The following is a 14799-nucleotide window of genomic DNA, read 5'->3' as shown; positions in this document are numbered from 1 at the left end:
CTAGTACAAGGCCTCCTCAGTCTTTATTTCATTGTCAAACCACTCCAGAACGTTATCCTTGTTCTCTGCAATCCAATTAATGTTGGCACGTGTTCTCTCAATGGACTGATCCACTGCCAAAGTCCCAGAGCCAAAACCAACGTCAGCATTATCTGCTTTGAACTGCTCCAGCTGTCAAGGCAAACAGAAAATTAACATGAGTCACTGTGATTTAGACTGTGATTGACTGTGAGCTTCATTCAGATATTATACTGGACATAAAGTCTTGACGTTGGTATTTGTCCCTTAGACTAGAGAAAGTCTTAGGTCTTGATCAAACCTGATGTTGTTCACATTAAATATAATATCAGAATAAACCTAACCAATCCACAATCTGGAACATAACATAAAAATCCCTGAAAGCAAACCACCAGGTCTGTGTTATTTCAATGAGAACTGTGACTAGAATATCTCACCTGCTTAAGCTCAAATTCAGTGGAGAAGCGCTCAGTGACTCCGTTGACGAGGTTGGAGAAGGAGAACGAGCCACCACCGTACCTGTGAGTGAAAACAAAACCAAGACATAAGAAATACGCAGGACCTTTAGGCAAGATAAAGTTTTAGTCCCTTAAAGATTAACATTTGTTCACTGAGAACTGGGTTGAAACAAAATGAAATTATATTAAGAGCACATTCAAGATAAACATTTTAGGTTCCATAATTAAGAATATGAGGAAATGTATTATTATAATAAAAATATTTTTGGTTGCCAACACATGCAGCTTAAAGAATTTTTTTTGTTTACCAGCTCCGTACAGACAAGGTTTTCAGAATGCTACATTTAGAACCTTCAATCATTTACTTTCTGTGTGAGATCAATCAATGTCTTTGTCAGTCATTCACTGCTTTCTGCTTATCATCTCTCAGGTAAATATTTTAACAAGGCGTGTTAGCATTGGGGTACAAATAGTGCGAGGACATTGTTTTTTTAATAACATGTTTGGAAATCTGTTTTGATTTGTGCTTTTCTATTGTTTTTTGTCTTTTTTCCTGTGTCTCTTTACCTTGTCACTTCTTATCTTGAAGGTATAGGCTTATAAACTCGTAAACTCGCGAAATGATCAATCTACTATTCCTGGGACATACTGAGAGTAAATGTGTACAGCATTTGAATTGAACTAGGATTATTAAATTATCACATCATATTATGTATGAATAAAGCAACTCTATTGTAATGGAGCTAGAAATAAAGAATTGCTTATGTTTTTGCAGAGGTTTATGGGTGGAGATCAAAGGTTATCTGAAAAAGGTTGAATTACTCTTGGCATGCTCAGTCAATAAAAGCTCTTCCAGACAGTAAAACCTGACAGTAAAGATGTTTATCATCTATCATATAATTATGTTGGATCTTTTAATATGTAACTTTGCCTGACTCAGAGATGTGTTATCTAACACATCATAATACCCCTAACTCACAACTGTAAAGCCTTTAAACTTGTCACGTTGTGGACGAATTGAAATGCTGAGCAGTTGGTTCATGTTGAAAAACAAGACACCTTGTGACTCATTTTAACAGGATAATAAAAAGTACTGATGTACTTACTGAGTGAAAATGTATGGCCATCGAGCTCTGACAAAGTCCCACGCCAGGGACTGTCCGACCACGTTGCCGGCAATGTAGACAATGGTGGAAGTGGCATCCTGCTTTCGGACAAACTCTGGATTCAGAGTGTACTCCAGGTATCTGAGAGGGTAAAAGCAATGCAACAGGGAGAGAGTATAGACGTGAGTAAACGTCAGTTATGCATCATAGTAGCTATACTGTGCAATTGTGTTTACAAGACAGACTGTGAGCAGACCTGTTGAGCAGCCACGGCTGCTTTGTGCAGGAGAGGGCATAGCGGAGTTTGTCAGCTTCACTAGCGATGGTGGCGTTCTGAAATTTGGACCAAGCAAACTCCCACTCTGGTGCACCACCTGCCGCAATGGCATTGCAGTACACTGTGGAGCGAAGGTTGGGGTGGATCCTGAAGACAGACAACATCATTAAAGTTTGGTAGATGATGAAGATGGTTGCACTTTAACCACAGAAGAGATAAATTAAGATAGAGGACAGGAGAAAAAGAAGTTCCACAATTGGGATTATGTGGACACTCACCGGTTAATCTCTGTGTCCATCCAGTTCTTGAACCATGTTGTGGTCAGATCCTGGCAATCCTTGAGGCCTGTCCTGCAAGCCAGGCTGATGGCATTCACCTCATTGTACCTGAAGAAAGGAGACATGGGAAGGAGGAGAATTAACAGAAGCCTGGGGAGAAAACCTTCCGAGAAAACCGGGGGAACAAAGGCAGAAGGTGTTTGTGTAACAGCAGGAGATACAACATTTGGCTGTTTTTTGTTGTTAGGGGCTTATATGATTCATTGTTGAAACACCAGATGCTTGATTCTGCCTTTTAGTGTTCCATTTCAACATTTTTATGGTACCATCCATAACAGTAATGTACTGAACTGAGTGCTTAACAGCGACATGGCTGTAAAATGCACCTCAATGAGGCCAGTTATGGTTTTTCTTAGATAATTGAGCACTAAAAGCAGTGTTGATGCTAACCTAAGATAGTAAGCAAGTGTATTACAGTATAATACAGCAGCTATAGAACTAGTTGTTTGTCACACCAGAGCTCTGTCAATGTCATTAAGGCTTGGAAACAAGGCTGGAAATGAAATGGAATAGATAGAGCAGCCGTTTTCTCTGCAGCCTACGTAACGTGGTTTCTTGCCAGGGGTGGGTGATGACTGTCGTTGTTTCATTTACGTGACATGAGGTTGTAATGGTCCATGAGCAGATCCATACCTTCAGCACAGGTAGGCTGCAGTAAATACTATTAGAAAGGTTAGTATGCTACCTTGAAGATGATTGCTTTTCTAGACTGGTAAGTGAACAGCGATGATGGTGCTAATGTTAGCTATTGGTGATCCAATACCAGAGAGTGGCTACATCCACACTAATACAGATCCATTTAGAACAGTTAACCATTAACATAACATCACACCTGAATGAGACACTGCAATGAAAATGTTAGTTTAACTGCACAGCAGCTGCCAGCAGAGACAACAAGGTTTATAATGCTTATAATTCATTATTCATGATGTTTTCTCTGGCTGTCAAGGCTGGTAAGACTGAATCAAGCAGCAAGTGTAGGTGTCAGCATTTTCAAAATTAAAACAGGTCCAGCAGCAGTTCAGTAAGTCTCCATTTTAGAAAATTGCGGTGTAGATGTAGCCTTAGTTGACTTAAATAAGTCCAAGGTTATGATCATCTTAAAAAGCATTGTCCATGTGACCATCTTTATTATATACTGTATATCTATGGTATGGTGACCTCTACTGCTGGCAGATGAACTGAATATAGAGTAGAGTAACACTGTTTAACGTTCTTATTTTGTCGTTGTGTAGAAAGTACAATCTAGATTCACATGAATTTCTCTTTACTCACTGGTCCATGTGTCCCTTAGGTACGTCGCTCCAGTTGCCTGTCTGATCCTTGTAGTAGTTAAACAGAGGGGTTACCTGTTCCCTCAGATAAGCCTAAAAACAAGGAGCATAGAGTTAGACAAATGTGACATTTTCAAAAACATTAGATCATTTAAGTCCTCATAGTCCCATTCTTTGGATATGTTGTATTTGGCTAAAGGGAAACACCTGCATGGGGCCGTAAACCTCGGTGCGGTCAAACATAAGGTAGAAGAAGTCCAGGTTGCCCAGGACTGATTCCCAGGGCACGTAGTCTCTCTCCTTGTGCAGGTACTTGGTAGTTCTGAGAGCCAGGACTGTAGAGATGATCTTCGCTCTGTGGAGATTATGACAACAAAGGCATGGGATCTACATCCTCTTCATCTTATATAGTTATATAAACAAATAAATCAACTGGATCTACAGCTTCTTCATCTTATATATTTTGTAATAATTACAAAACTATTAAATCACATAATTAATTAATAATGCATCTTTTGACATACAATACACCAAAATAGTTGTGTGTGACTAGTTAAAAGGTGATCCTTTGTTGCTATCATCATGTTATACATGATATAAAGTATATAAATCATACTAGCTGGTCTCACCTGGCCAGGTTGAAGGCATCATCCACCAACTGGGCTCTGTTGATCGATGGGATTTTCTTGAAAAAACAAAAGAAATACCCTCGTCACTTCCACTGAAACAACTCACATCAAGGTTATGCATAACTTTATGTTGTTGGTAATATCACGTGCATCAGACAACTGTGTCTTACAGTGTGATCCGAGCTCAAAACATTCAGCAGTTTGTCCCAGTTGTCTTGATCATAGTTGACTCTGTAGTAACCCGTAACGTTGAGGTTAGCCACCACCCAGTCAACCCCTGTTGTCTTCATCGGAGAGTCTGTGACTACAGAAAACAGGGAGGTTGGAGCTAATGAGTATTGCCATTTTAGTTTATTCTCTGGATTCCAGCAGGGAAATTACCTTTATTGATTCACTGCAGTTTAATGTGGAAACACTCAGTCATGGTGTTGACTGTGTGATTATTTCACTCATGATATGTGTTGTATAAAAAATCTTGTATTTCCAATTCTCTATATGCTGCTTAGTTTTCTGTTGTACTGTTTCACTTAATTGATTACTGAAAAAGTTTGAAATTAAATAATATGTACATAAAACTGATCACTAAACAGTCAGAAACAGAAGTCACCACAAAGTCTCCATGTTGTTGATGGGGTCTGTGTCTTATACCTGATTTTTCCTTCAGCCATATTTGCTCCTGGACTGCGTCATTCTTCATCCATGTGATTGGGACAATCCATTCATAACTGTAGGATAAACAAGTGTTATGTTACATCTTTGATGTCACAACAAAGCAGTTTCCACTCTCGACCAGGCCCCAAGCCCCGCCCACATGTAACCATAACCACCATCTGACCTGGAAGCATTTGGTTTTGCTGAATGGTAAATCTGTTATGATTTTATTCAATCACTCAGAAAACAATCAGTCCAGAGGAGAGACTCACAGCCTCCTCTCTGGGCTATTCAGTGATTTGATGTCTAAAGAGATAACTTGACTTTCTTTCTAATGAAGAAACAAGAAACTAATTGGTTTCTGGTTCTTATAACCACAAATATGGCTTTAATATAAATCTTAGCAGCAGTGTAAGAATTATTATGGCCACCCTGCTCCCACTGGCCCTTGACCCCCGGAAAATATTGTATACCTTCAGCCACTGAGGCCTTTGTAAGCCATGTTAAAATCTCAGCCTTGCTTTAACAGTGCCATCCTATAGGTTGGGTTCAGGGATTCTGGTAAAATTATACATGCTAATGGACTGCAACTCTGTTTTTCACTCTTATCAAAAAGTGAATGACCTATGTCATTTGTATGTACTTGCACTACTACTACTTTACGTTATTTGTATTAGTTTCTTGTTTTTTCATCAGAAAGTTATCTTTAGTGAATTGCATTTCTGCCCCAACATGTTTGTGTCACCAAATCCAATTTATTTGAATGAACTGTATATTAAAGCAGAAGTGAGTGATCCGGTCGTTTTCGCTAATGCTGCGTTCCAGGCAGGCTTTTGAAATCGTAAATTACAGCTTCAAGTCACAACTTACGACTTTGTAGCGTTCCAGGCAACCCACTCGTGTTTTTCCGACCTGTTTTACCGGTGAAAGTCACTATAACGGCCACTCGTAACTTCCGACCGGTGAACTCGTACCAGATCGAACTGGTACCACTTCACGGTCGGAAAAATACGAGTTTCCTTGAACGCACCATAACAGTCCTCGTCGCTACGTCACCACATTCACGGCGTTCCTTGGCTGCACACACAGCCCTGCATGCCGTTCTCTCTCCTCATTGGATAAAAACTGTAGGATACGATAAATGTTTTCTCTTCGGCTCAGAGCAGAGCAGAGGGACTGAGAGACCCGTGTTTCAGTCCAAACACTCTATGTAAGTGATTGCTGTCGGAAGATATAACTATTTAAGACTTATATTAACACAAATATATCACTCACTTCTGCTTTAAGAAAAATAGTAATAATATAAATATAAGCAGAAGTAGGCTCAGAAGTGTGAATATACAAATAGAATAATTTCACTGGTCTAGTGGGAAAGGTGAATGAAGGTCAGCCAGTGTACGCACTCGAAGGGAGATGGAGTTGTGACTACAGAGTCTGGGTCCAGGAGGAAGTGTTTCTGTTCTAGGATACCACTGGTAGTATTTATGGTAACCACAGGAAAGCCCATCTGCAGCACCCAGGTGTTCATGATGTCGTTGACAGTGCCAGGTAGAGGTGTGCTAGTATTATCAACAGCCTGTGGAAATGGACAAAGAGGGAAAAAGTTATCAGCTTGCGGTATGCTGAACTGAACTAATGTTCTTTGAAGTAACACATCGGCTGAATTTTGTGTGTAAAACATCTGGAGAGGAGAACGTGCCTGTTGCAGATGCTTCCACAGGTCTCTGTAGTCTGCGTTCCCATACTGGTATTCATCCAGATAGGTCTGCAGGAGGGCAGAGAAAACAAAGTGGTGTTAGTCTATGTTTTGTGTTGAACAATGCTGTAAGTCAAACACTTTTCCTTTTAGCTACACCAAAACTCTGATCAAATGTCTTTTTAAGTCTGTATACTGGTTCATAAAATGTTCATACTGCAGGACATCCACCTGCTCTTAGCCGACCCACACCCCTGTCCCCACTCTCTGCTCTGCTGAGTTTAGTCCTTCCTGTAACTCCTCTTGTCAAGAACTGTGCATCCGCTGTGCATTATGTCAGAAGGATAAAGCCTTGCAGTGGCATGTGGTCATTTCTTCAGGTAAATACTGGCAAGTCCTTACCCTGAGTCCCTGCGTGAAGACGGCTTCAGTCAAGAAATCCGACAACATCCTCAGGACAGATGCTCCCTGAGGGTGAACACACACATTTGAAATGTTTTTCCTTTTCTGGATCAGCAAGACATCAGAGCCATGACTGATCTCAACATGTTTTGCTAATTCTCAGGCTGATTCAAGGTTAAGAAAAAGGTGTTTATGTATATGTTTCCAGAGGTGATACAACATCATTGTACGGGTGAGAGGGAGGGAGGAAGGAAGAGACAGAGAGAGAGGGGTCACCTTGCTGTATGAGATGGCATCAAACAGTTCGCTGATCTGTTCTGGTCTCTGGATGTCCTCTTCTTTGGAGGACAGTGGGTGAGAGGAGGCCAAGGCATCCACAGCAAACACCCTGTGGACATCATTGAGCACGATGAGGTCTTTCTGTTTGGAGACAAATTAGAAAGCTTGCTCACAACTCTGCTGATCACTGTCAGCACCATCAACCAGCATTAAACTGTTACGATCGTTGACATTACTCCTCACCACATTCCATTCGGGTTCAGCTTCGTCTGCTCCCAGGTACTCAACATAAGAGGCAAAGCCTTCATTCAGCCACAGGTCATTCCACCACGTCATGGTCACCAGATTACCAAACCACTACAAGGACAGCACAGAGAAAATAATGAATGGATAAGAAGTCAAAGTCATATTAAGAAAACTATTTTAATTTGGTGTTAAAGATTTTTCCCACTACTTCAAAAGTGTATTAGAATACCCAGGTGCAGCACAGAGTAGGAAAAGCCCATCATTGTACCTCTAAGACACTTCACATATTGGGCCATTGCCTACTATGATATGAGGAGATGGGGAGAAAAGACTGTTTACTTTTCACTGCCAGTGTTTAGTCAGTTTATCTCTCCCCAACAACCAAATCGTTTATAACACCATACTGTACAGATTTGGACAGGACATTGTCCTTCCTACTGCCCATACTCTCAAATCCAGCATTGAGAATAGATCAGTGTTGCTATGGTGCCATGTGAAGAGATGGGTTATTCTCATGGCTGTGATTTTTTCTGTGAGTATGTTTGGGTATTTTACTAGAAAAAGGACCTTAATCTGGATGCCATGGCCTCCATATGTAATAACAGAAATATCAGCTACTGCGCTGAAGTGTTAGAGTTTGCATTGTGTTCAAATCTAACCATGTGAGCCAGTTCATGAGCAATGATGGTAGCAATCCTCTCTTTGTTGGAGTTGGATGAAAACTCTTCGTCATAGAGCAATGCTGTCTCTCTGTATGTGATCAGACCCCAGTTCTCCATGGCTCCAGCATTAAAGTCTGGCAGAGCGATCTGATCTGCAAGGAGGAAGAGAGAGAGAGAGAGAGAGAGAGAGAGAAGAGAAGAGAAGAGAAAAGATATTTGTGGTTAATTAAATAATTTGTGGCTGTAAAAGGAAAAAAACTGAGTTGTAACTGCACAAGTGTTACAATGTAATGTGGATAGAAGACAAATCAGGGACTGTGCTCTGTGAGCTAGACAACAAGCTGGGTGAAGATGGGTGATAATATCATGAAAGACTTTAAAACAATCATGTCATGAGGTTTATCTCTGTGCATGTGATCTTCTACCAGCTTCCAAAGTCCAGTTGTAAAAATTCAAAATGAAGAGCTTCAAGCAGATAAGTCTGTTTTCAAAAATCTTGACACAGCACTTTTTTTATAATGAATCGACACAATGACAGCAATAAACCTGACTGCAATAACTCCAGACCACTGTGGGGAAAGTAATAGTTCATATCAGAGCATTATTGTATCTATACCTGAGCAGGTAAACTGGCCCTACTTTCATTCATACATATGGCAGACTTACCAGACTTAGGCAAAGGGTATGGGGAATCGTAATATTCCTCAAAGAACTTGAGGATGGGACCGGTTTTGTTGAGGGCATACTGTCCCTGCCCTGCATCTATAGCAGGTTTCCGGGCAAAGATACGGATCTAAACACAAAAAAACAACACACATGATAGAACGCATCAGGCAGAGTGATGATGTACATTTCTGTTGTTAGCTGGAATATCCGAGTCAGAAGCCATGGATATGTAACATATCCATGTATACAGTATGTACTACTTCAGCACAATTATCTTGAATATATACACTGCTTAGTGCAGCAGTGTCTTTTCAAGGGTACTTTTTTTCAAATTTGACAATGTTAATGTGAATATATGCTTTTTGTCGTGAAGATTAACAAAGCATCAAGTTTAACTCTAGTTTATCTCCATCAATCTAAGACTGGTCTGTTATTGTACACTATGCTAAGCTCAACAACAAGCAAACAATGATTTACAGAAATAATTATTTGTCTGTTCTTAAGAGCAAATGAAGCAAAGGCGAACAACGTCTTTACTATGAGTTGGATTAAAAATCCCTGTGATTTTGGTGCCCAAAGTGGTACGATAACAGTACAAAAATGACACCTTTTCAGAAACTGAAAAGTTACTTGTAAATAAAAGCTGTATTCATGAAAGAGGGAAGGTGAAGTACCAAAACGTCGCCGATGGTGTTATGGATGAAGGTAAAGTCGCTGACGATGAATGCCAGCAGGTAGGTGGACATTTTTTTAGTTGGCTCAAAAACTGTCTTCTGAAGGGTCTTGCCATTGATGACGACGCTGCTCGATTCTGTAGAAGAGAATGGTAAGAATCATTTTTTAATTGATTTTGTTTTTCTTATTTCTGTCTGTTCAGAGGAACAAGGTTTGCTTTAAAAAAAAAAAAAGTCAGGTATTCTCTTCTTCATATTGTACATTAATTAGATTTTGTTGGAAACAGTAAAAAAAATCATTCTGTTCGATTATCAATGAAGTGCAACAAACCTTTTTCCTTGCCGTTGGACAGGGCTACAGTTCCTTGGTCGTGGATCAGAGTGATGTGGAAAATAGCTTTCATTGCTGGCTCGTCAAAGCAGGGGAAAGCCTTTCTTGCATCTGTTGGCTGCATCTGAGTTGTAGCAACAACCCTGACAGGAAACAGACAAATGAAGCTTAGTGTTTGAGGAATCAACACAAGATTTTATTATTAATTAAGAGTTTTATTAGGACCAAATTGAAGAAAATTCATAGGAAATACTGTAAATTGTGAGTGAGAACTCATTTGGGATATCTCTTGCTGCTACAGTACAATGTCTGAGACTCTGTTTGACTTTAGTTGTGTTTGAAAACCAAATCTGTCACAAGATGCACATACTTTGGCTTTCCATTCTCTATGTATTCACTCCTGTAGAAGCCGCCCAGGTCATCAGCCAGCTCTCCAGTGAAGTTGGTGTAGAGTTGGTACTTGTGGTCCTTTTTAAGTTTACCATTCAACTGTAGGACCAGGTACTGAGTTGTAGGCTGGCGCCAGGAAGTCTTGATTGAGACAGCTTCGGCTCCACTGCTGACGGGAGTGAGCCTTGCCAAATGGCCGTTCTCTAGTTTGGTGTAGTTGAGTTTATTCGAGTGGATAAGAATCAGGTCAGTGTCCTCTGCCACTGCAAACTCCACGGTGGACTCACCTGAAACAATGTGAATCAATTTACATGTCATGAGCAGGAGTAAGAAAACAAAGCTCTACCTAACCTTGACCTGTGTGCTCAGATTTCTTCTGACTGCAGTAACAGAGAAAGATCTCATTGTACGGCTGAGCTGACCCTTAAGACGAAGCAGTGTCCACTTACTGTGAAATCATTCATGAAAAGGATTTTGTGCTGGTGAAGTTGAAGATTTCCTTTATGGGCCAAGAAAAGTATCCTTCGTGTTTAGCTGAATTAACCATTGCAAAACCTGAACATTATCTAAGATGTTTGTTTGTTTGTAAAGTATATCTATAAAGTGCCCCAAAAAAATGAGTGAGCTAGGACTTAGTCAACTAAACTGTCAGGCTGAATCTGAATTCTGCATGTTGTGGTTTGTGTAAAAGCAAATTTAAAGCTTGTACATATGTAGAGGTTAGGTACAGGTTATACAGTATAGCTACTATAGAATTTAATAGACCAAGCGCAGTCTCTCTACACAAATCTGTATCGGCGGATTAGGTGTAGATTTGAGTATATACATGCAGATGAATCAAGAAGCTATAGGGCTATACTGTACATATACGTACGTATATACAGCCATAGAACTGTGATTCATGAGACTGGAGTCTGGAGTTAGGGGAGACTCTGGAGATGAGAGTTTCTTTCTACATCATACCTTCCTCAAGCTGTTTTAAGCCTCTAATATCCTTTATCTGAAATCTTTCTCATCTAAAATAAATGCTTTGAGAGGAGGTTTTAAATATTGCTAACCAAGGAAGGCAGATTTAGACTCTGGATCCCATGTGAAACCAATGGCTTTGTACAACAGAAAACCACCTGGCTTCAGAGGATCAGACTTGTAAAGACTTACCAGTAAAGATGTAGAGTTTAGTCGTTGGATCTTCGGTCAGTCTTGGCCACAGGGTGACATGATAGTTGTCCGGCACCAGGCTCTTAGGTAGTCGATACTTGTCCCAAGGTTCATTGGATGGTGGAGTTGTAATAGGGGGTTTAGACGTTGTTCCTCCATCAGTTGGTGAGACTTCATTATTTTTATCTTTTTCCTGTGAGTAAACAACAGACAGAGCTATGATTGTTGCCACAGCCCCTGCGCCCAAGATGATACCCACCACCCCAACAGGTTTACTAATGAAAAATCCTTTCCCCATTTTTTCTGCCTGCGTTGAAGCCCCACACCAAGACAGAGCATGAGTGGAAGGTGACTTTTATATGTAGCCATAGGTACTGTAGCAACACCCCCACCCATTCACAGTGACAGGTGATTCATTAACAGTGAGATTGTAAATACCCACCTCACCTCGTCAAGACATCAGCCCATTCATACTGACAATTACAGACCAGTGATTTCACTGTAAGAGGAATTTGAAATGTGAATCTTTTCAACAGGAGGAATCACACCAACAACACGTCACAAAGGAACAGCCTGGCTAGTGGGGAAATTATTACATTATTCACTCTGTCCCAAGAAAATCTGATGAGAAGATCGATACCAAGCTCTTGTCCTTGAAGGTTAAATATATAAGTTAGCAGTTAACATCAACAGTGCAAATATGAATATGCACAATATGCAACACACAGAGGGGTTGTACATATATATAATATAAATATTTAAGTGCAGTGCAGCATTTCATTCATCTACATTCCTGACTGGGAAGAATATAGCAGTGTTGTTGCTCCTTTTGTTCCTGCCTCAGTAATCTCCAAATGGTTTATAATCATATAGTTATATTTTAACAGAGTACTTTACCGTAATCCTACCATTTTATGAACATTGTTTCAGTCACAGCTGTAAAGTCATTAGAGGGAAGAGAGAGAATAACAGGTGAGATCTATTTGTAGCCGTAAACCCTCCCAGGTAAAACAGCAACTGAACTTTTATAACGTCTCAGAGATGCCATCTGTTTCTTACATTTGCTAGTATTAGCACTTTGGAAACACACAATGGATTACAAAGGTGACTGAATGATCTCAGCCTGTTTTCCAATTTCAAACTCTGACTTTCATATGAATTATGTAAACTATAGCTTACATTAACTATTAAATTAAAGGTGAAATTAAAATATATATATATATATATTTGTATATTTTTGGGGCTTTTTCACCTTTAATGGAAAGCACATAGTCGAGAAAGAGACAGGAAATGGGGAGGCAGAGAGGGGGTGAATGACATGGAAAAGGAAAGGGCAGCTCGATGCGGGATTCAAACCAGGGCCGCCTGCAGTCAGTGAGGTCTGTAGCCTCAACACATGGGGCTGCTGCTCTACCAACTGAGCTGAACACCAGCCTGAAATTAAAATATTTTTAATGTAATCACTTCAGGGTATTTTCTTATTTCCCCACATAAGTTTCGTTTCATGTTGTTCAACCACTGATGACCAAAGTCCAGACAATGGTACATCCTGGTCTCATCAGACACTAATCAGGCCTCATCTTTACACCCATAAAAACTATTTATCTAACATTTTTGAAGTTCATCACCACTGATTGCCTCAATGAACCAGTCATAAATGCCACTGCCCCAACCAACACCAAACTCTGCTGCTTCATCTGAAAAGGAAACAAGAACTGAAAAGTATTTGATTTAGTCCTTGTCAGTTCGACCAATCATGCCACATTCAAATAGTCAAGGTTTATTTGTAGCTAATTGGTTGGTCTGGCCATGTAAAAAAAAATTGGGATACAGCAGGCAGAGCAGTTACTTTACTATCGTTTCAATCTCAATCCCTAATCCCAGTTGCACAAGAAGTGCAAAGTTTCAAAACTGACGTACACAGAGAATCCCATAGAAAATGCATACAAAAGAACGAATAAAATTAAATCTTACCAGTCCACGTGACTTTGGTTTTGGGTAACATAAAACTGTACAGGTGATTAAAGCCCAGAAACCAATCTTTAAGTCTGGTAGTTGGTAATGGTCCTTGACAGTAGCCTACTATGTCATTCCAAACTCACATCAATAACATTACCATCCTACCAGCCTATTACCATCTATGCAACATCAACCGCCTCCGTCCATCTCTTACTCCCAACTCCACTGCCATCCTGGTCCACACTCTGGTCACATGCCACCTGGATTATTGCAACTCCCTTCACTTTGGTCTCCCCCACAAGTTCACTCTGCTGCCTGCATCATCACCAGGCCAGGACTTCATCCATCCATCCATCCATCCATCCATCACACCTGTTCTGCAACAGCTTCACCATCTTCCGGTCAGATTCCGCATGGACTTTAAAATTCTGCTCCATACCTTCAAGGTCATCCATAACCTTGGTCCCCCATACCTCTCTGACCTCCTCCACATCAACACCACTTCCCCAACACTCAGGTCAGCCACGTCTATGAGCCTCACTGTCCCTCCCTATCCAGCACTTGGGGCAGAAAATTCAGCGTCTCTGGAACCCCCCCCCTCCCCCCGCCCCAACATCAGGACACCGACTCATTTTCCACTTTCAAATCCCGTCTGAAAACCCACCTTTTTAAACAGGCCTATTCCCTCTAACTCTCATCTGCATTTCTCATTGTTGAAGATTGCAGATGTGTTTTATTGTTGAAGTACATTGTCTTTACTTTGTCTGTTTACATTGTCTTTTTAAAAATTGTTTCTTTAAGGTGACCTTGAGTGCCATGAAAGGCGCCTCAAAATAAAATGTATGATTATTAACCAGTAAATATCTTTTAAAGCCCCTGACTTCATGTAACTCTACTCCGTGAAACCAAAGTGACTTATCTTCTACCTCCTTTACCTTGACAGCACAGTGACCCAAAGCCTTAGATAATGTATAGCTTTTTCTGTAGTGACAGTGAGGAAAAAACTGAGGTCAGCTGAAGTTCACTGTCCTTTCCAAGCCTTACTGCACAATAAAAGACGTGAACTTGTTAACACGTGCAACGCTTCCTCAGTTGTGGGAGAGATGTGGAAATGCTAAATGAAATGTGCTGTAAAGCTAAGGATACACTGAGATAGCCTTTATCTCACATGACTGAAACTCTCCTTTGAGATAGACTGTATCACAAAGAACCTGTGAGAACATTGTGTCCAGCACTTCAAAGGTTTTACAACTTATTGATAAGGGGATTGGATATTATGTTGAAGTTCATTATAGAATCAAAGTGGTTTTGTAACAGAAAAAAAAGAATTTCACCTTTACTTTTGTCACATTAACTCTGGCCTTGTGATTATCTCTGTAATATTCTGATAATACGATATCACATATCTTTGATTGTCAGGTCAAAGGAAAGACCAGAGAGCTCACAGATTGTGCAGAGGCTTTATGAGGTTTGGAAACAAACATCATTTGAATGCAGTGTTTGGTCAAATGCAAATGATGAACCTGAAATTAGGATCCATTTACTAAGTGTTCCTTGTATTTATTTATTTGGTGAATGATAAGTG

At 40.3% G+C, this 14799-nt stretch overlaps 1 protein-coding gene across 1 annotated transcript; it reads right to left on the bottom strand.

Annotated features, from left to right (window-relative positions):
• LOC310987195 (aminopeptidase N-like) lies at window positions 1-11553 on the bottom strand (the record flags this gene model as incomplete). Its single annotated transcript, XM_083973388.1, has 21 exons — window positions 1-171; window positions 456-537; window positions 1583-1723; window positions 1839-2006; window positions 2138-2245; window positions 3473-3564; window positions 3679-3826; window positions 4101-4156; window positions 4271-4404; window positions 4749-4825; window positions 6155-6327; window positions 6451-6516; window positions 6850-6915; window positions 7126-7269; window positions 7372-7485; window positions 8034-8188; window positions 8703-8829; window positions 9377-9513; window positions 9708-9850; window positions 10078-10384; window positions 11256-11553. The coding sequence occupies 21 exons, from the start codon at window positions 11551-11553 to the stop codon at window positions 1-3; spliced, it is 2907 nt and encodes a 968-aa protein (XP_083829514.1).
• Between the last annotated feature and the right edge of the window lie 3246 nt (window positions 11554-14799).

Source organism: Trachurus trachurus (genome assembly GCF_905171665.1).
Source record: "Trachurus trachurus genome assembly, chromosome: 6".
NCBI classification, from domain to species: domain Eukaryota; kingdom Metazoa; phylum Chordata; class Actinopteri; order Carangiformes; family Carangidae; genus Trachurus; species Trachurus trachurus.
Note: the sequence above shows the minus strand (reverse complement) of the source record. Positions and strands in the feature narration are given on the sequence as shown.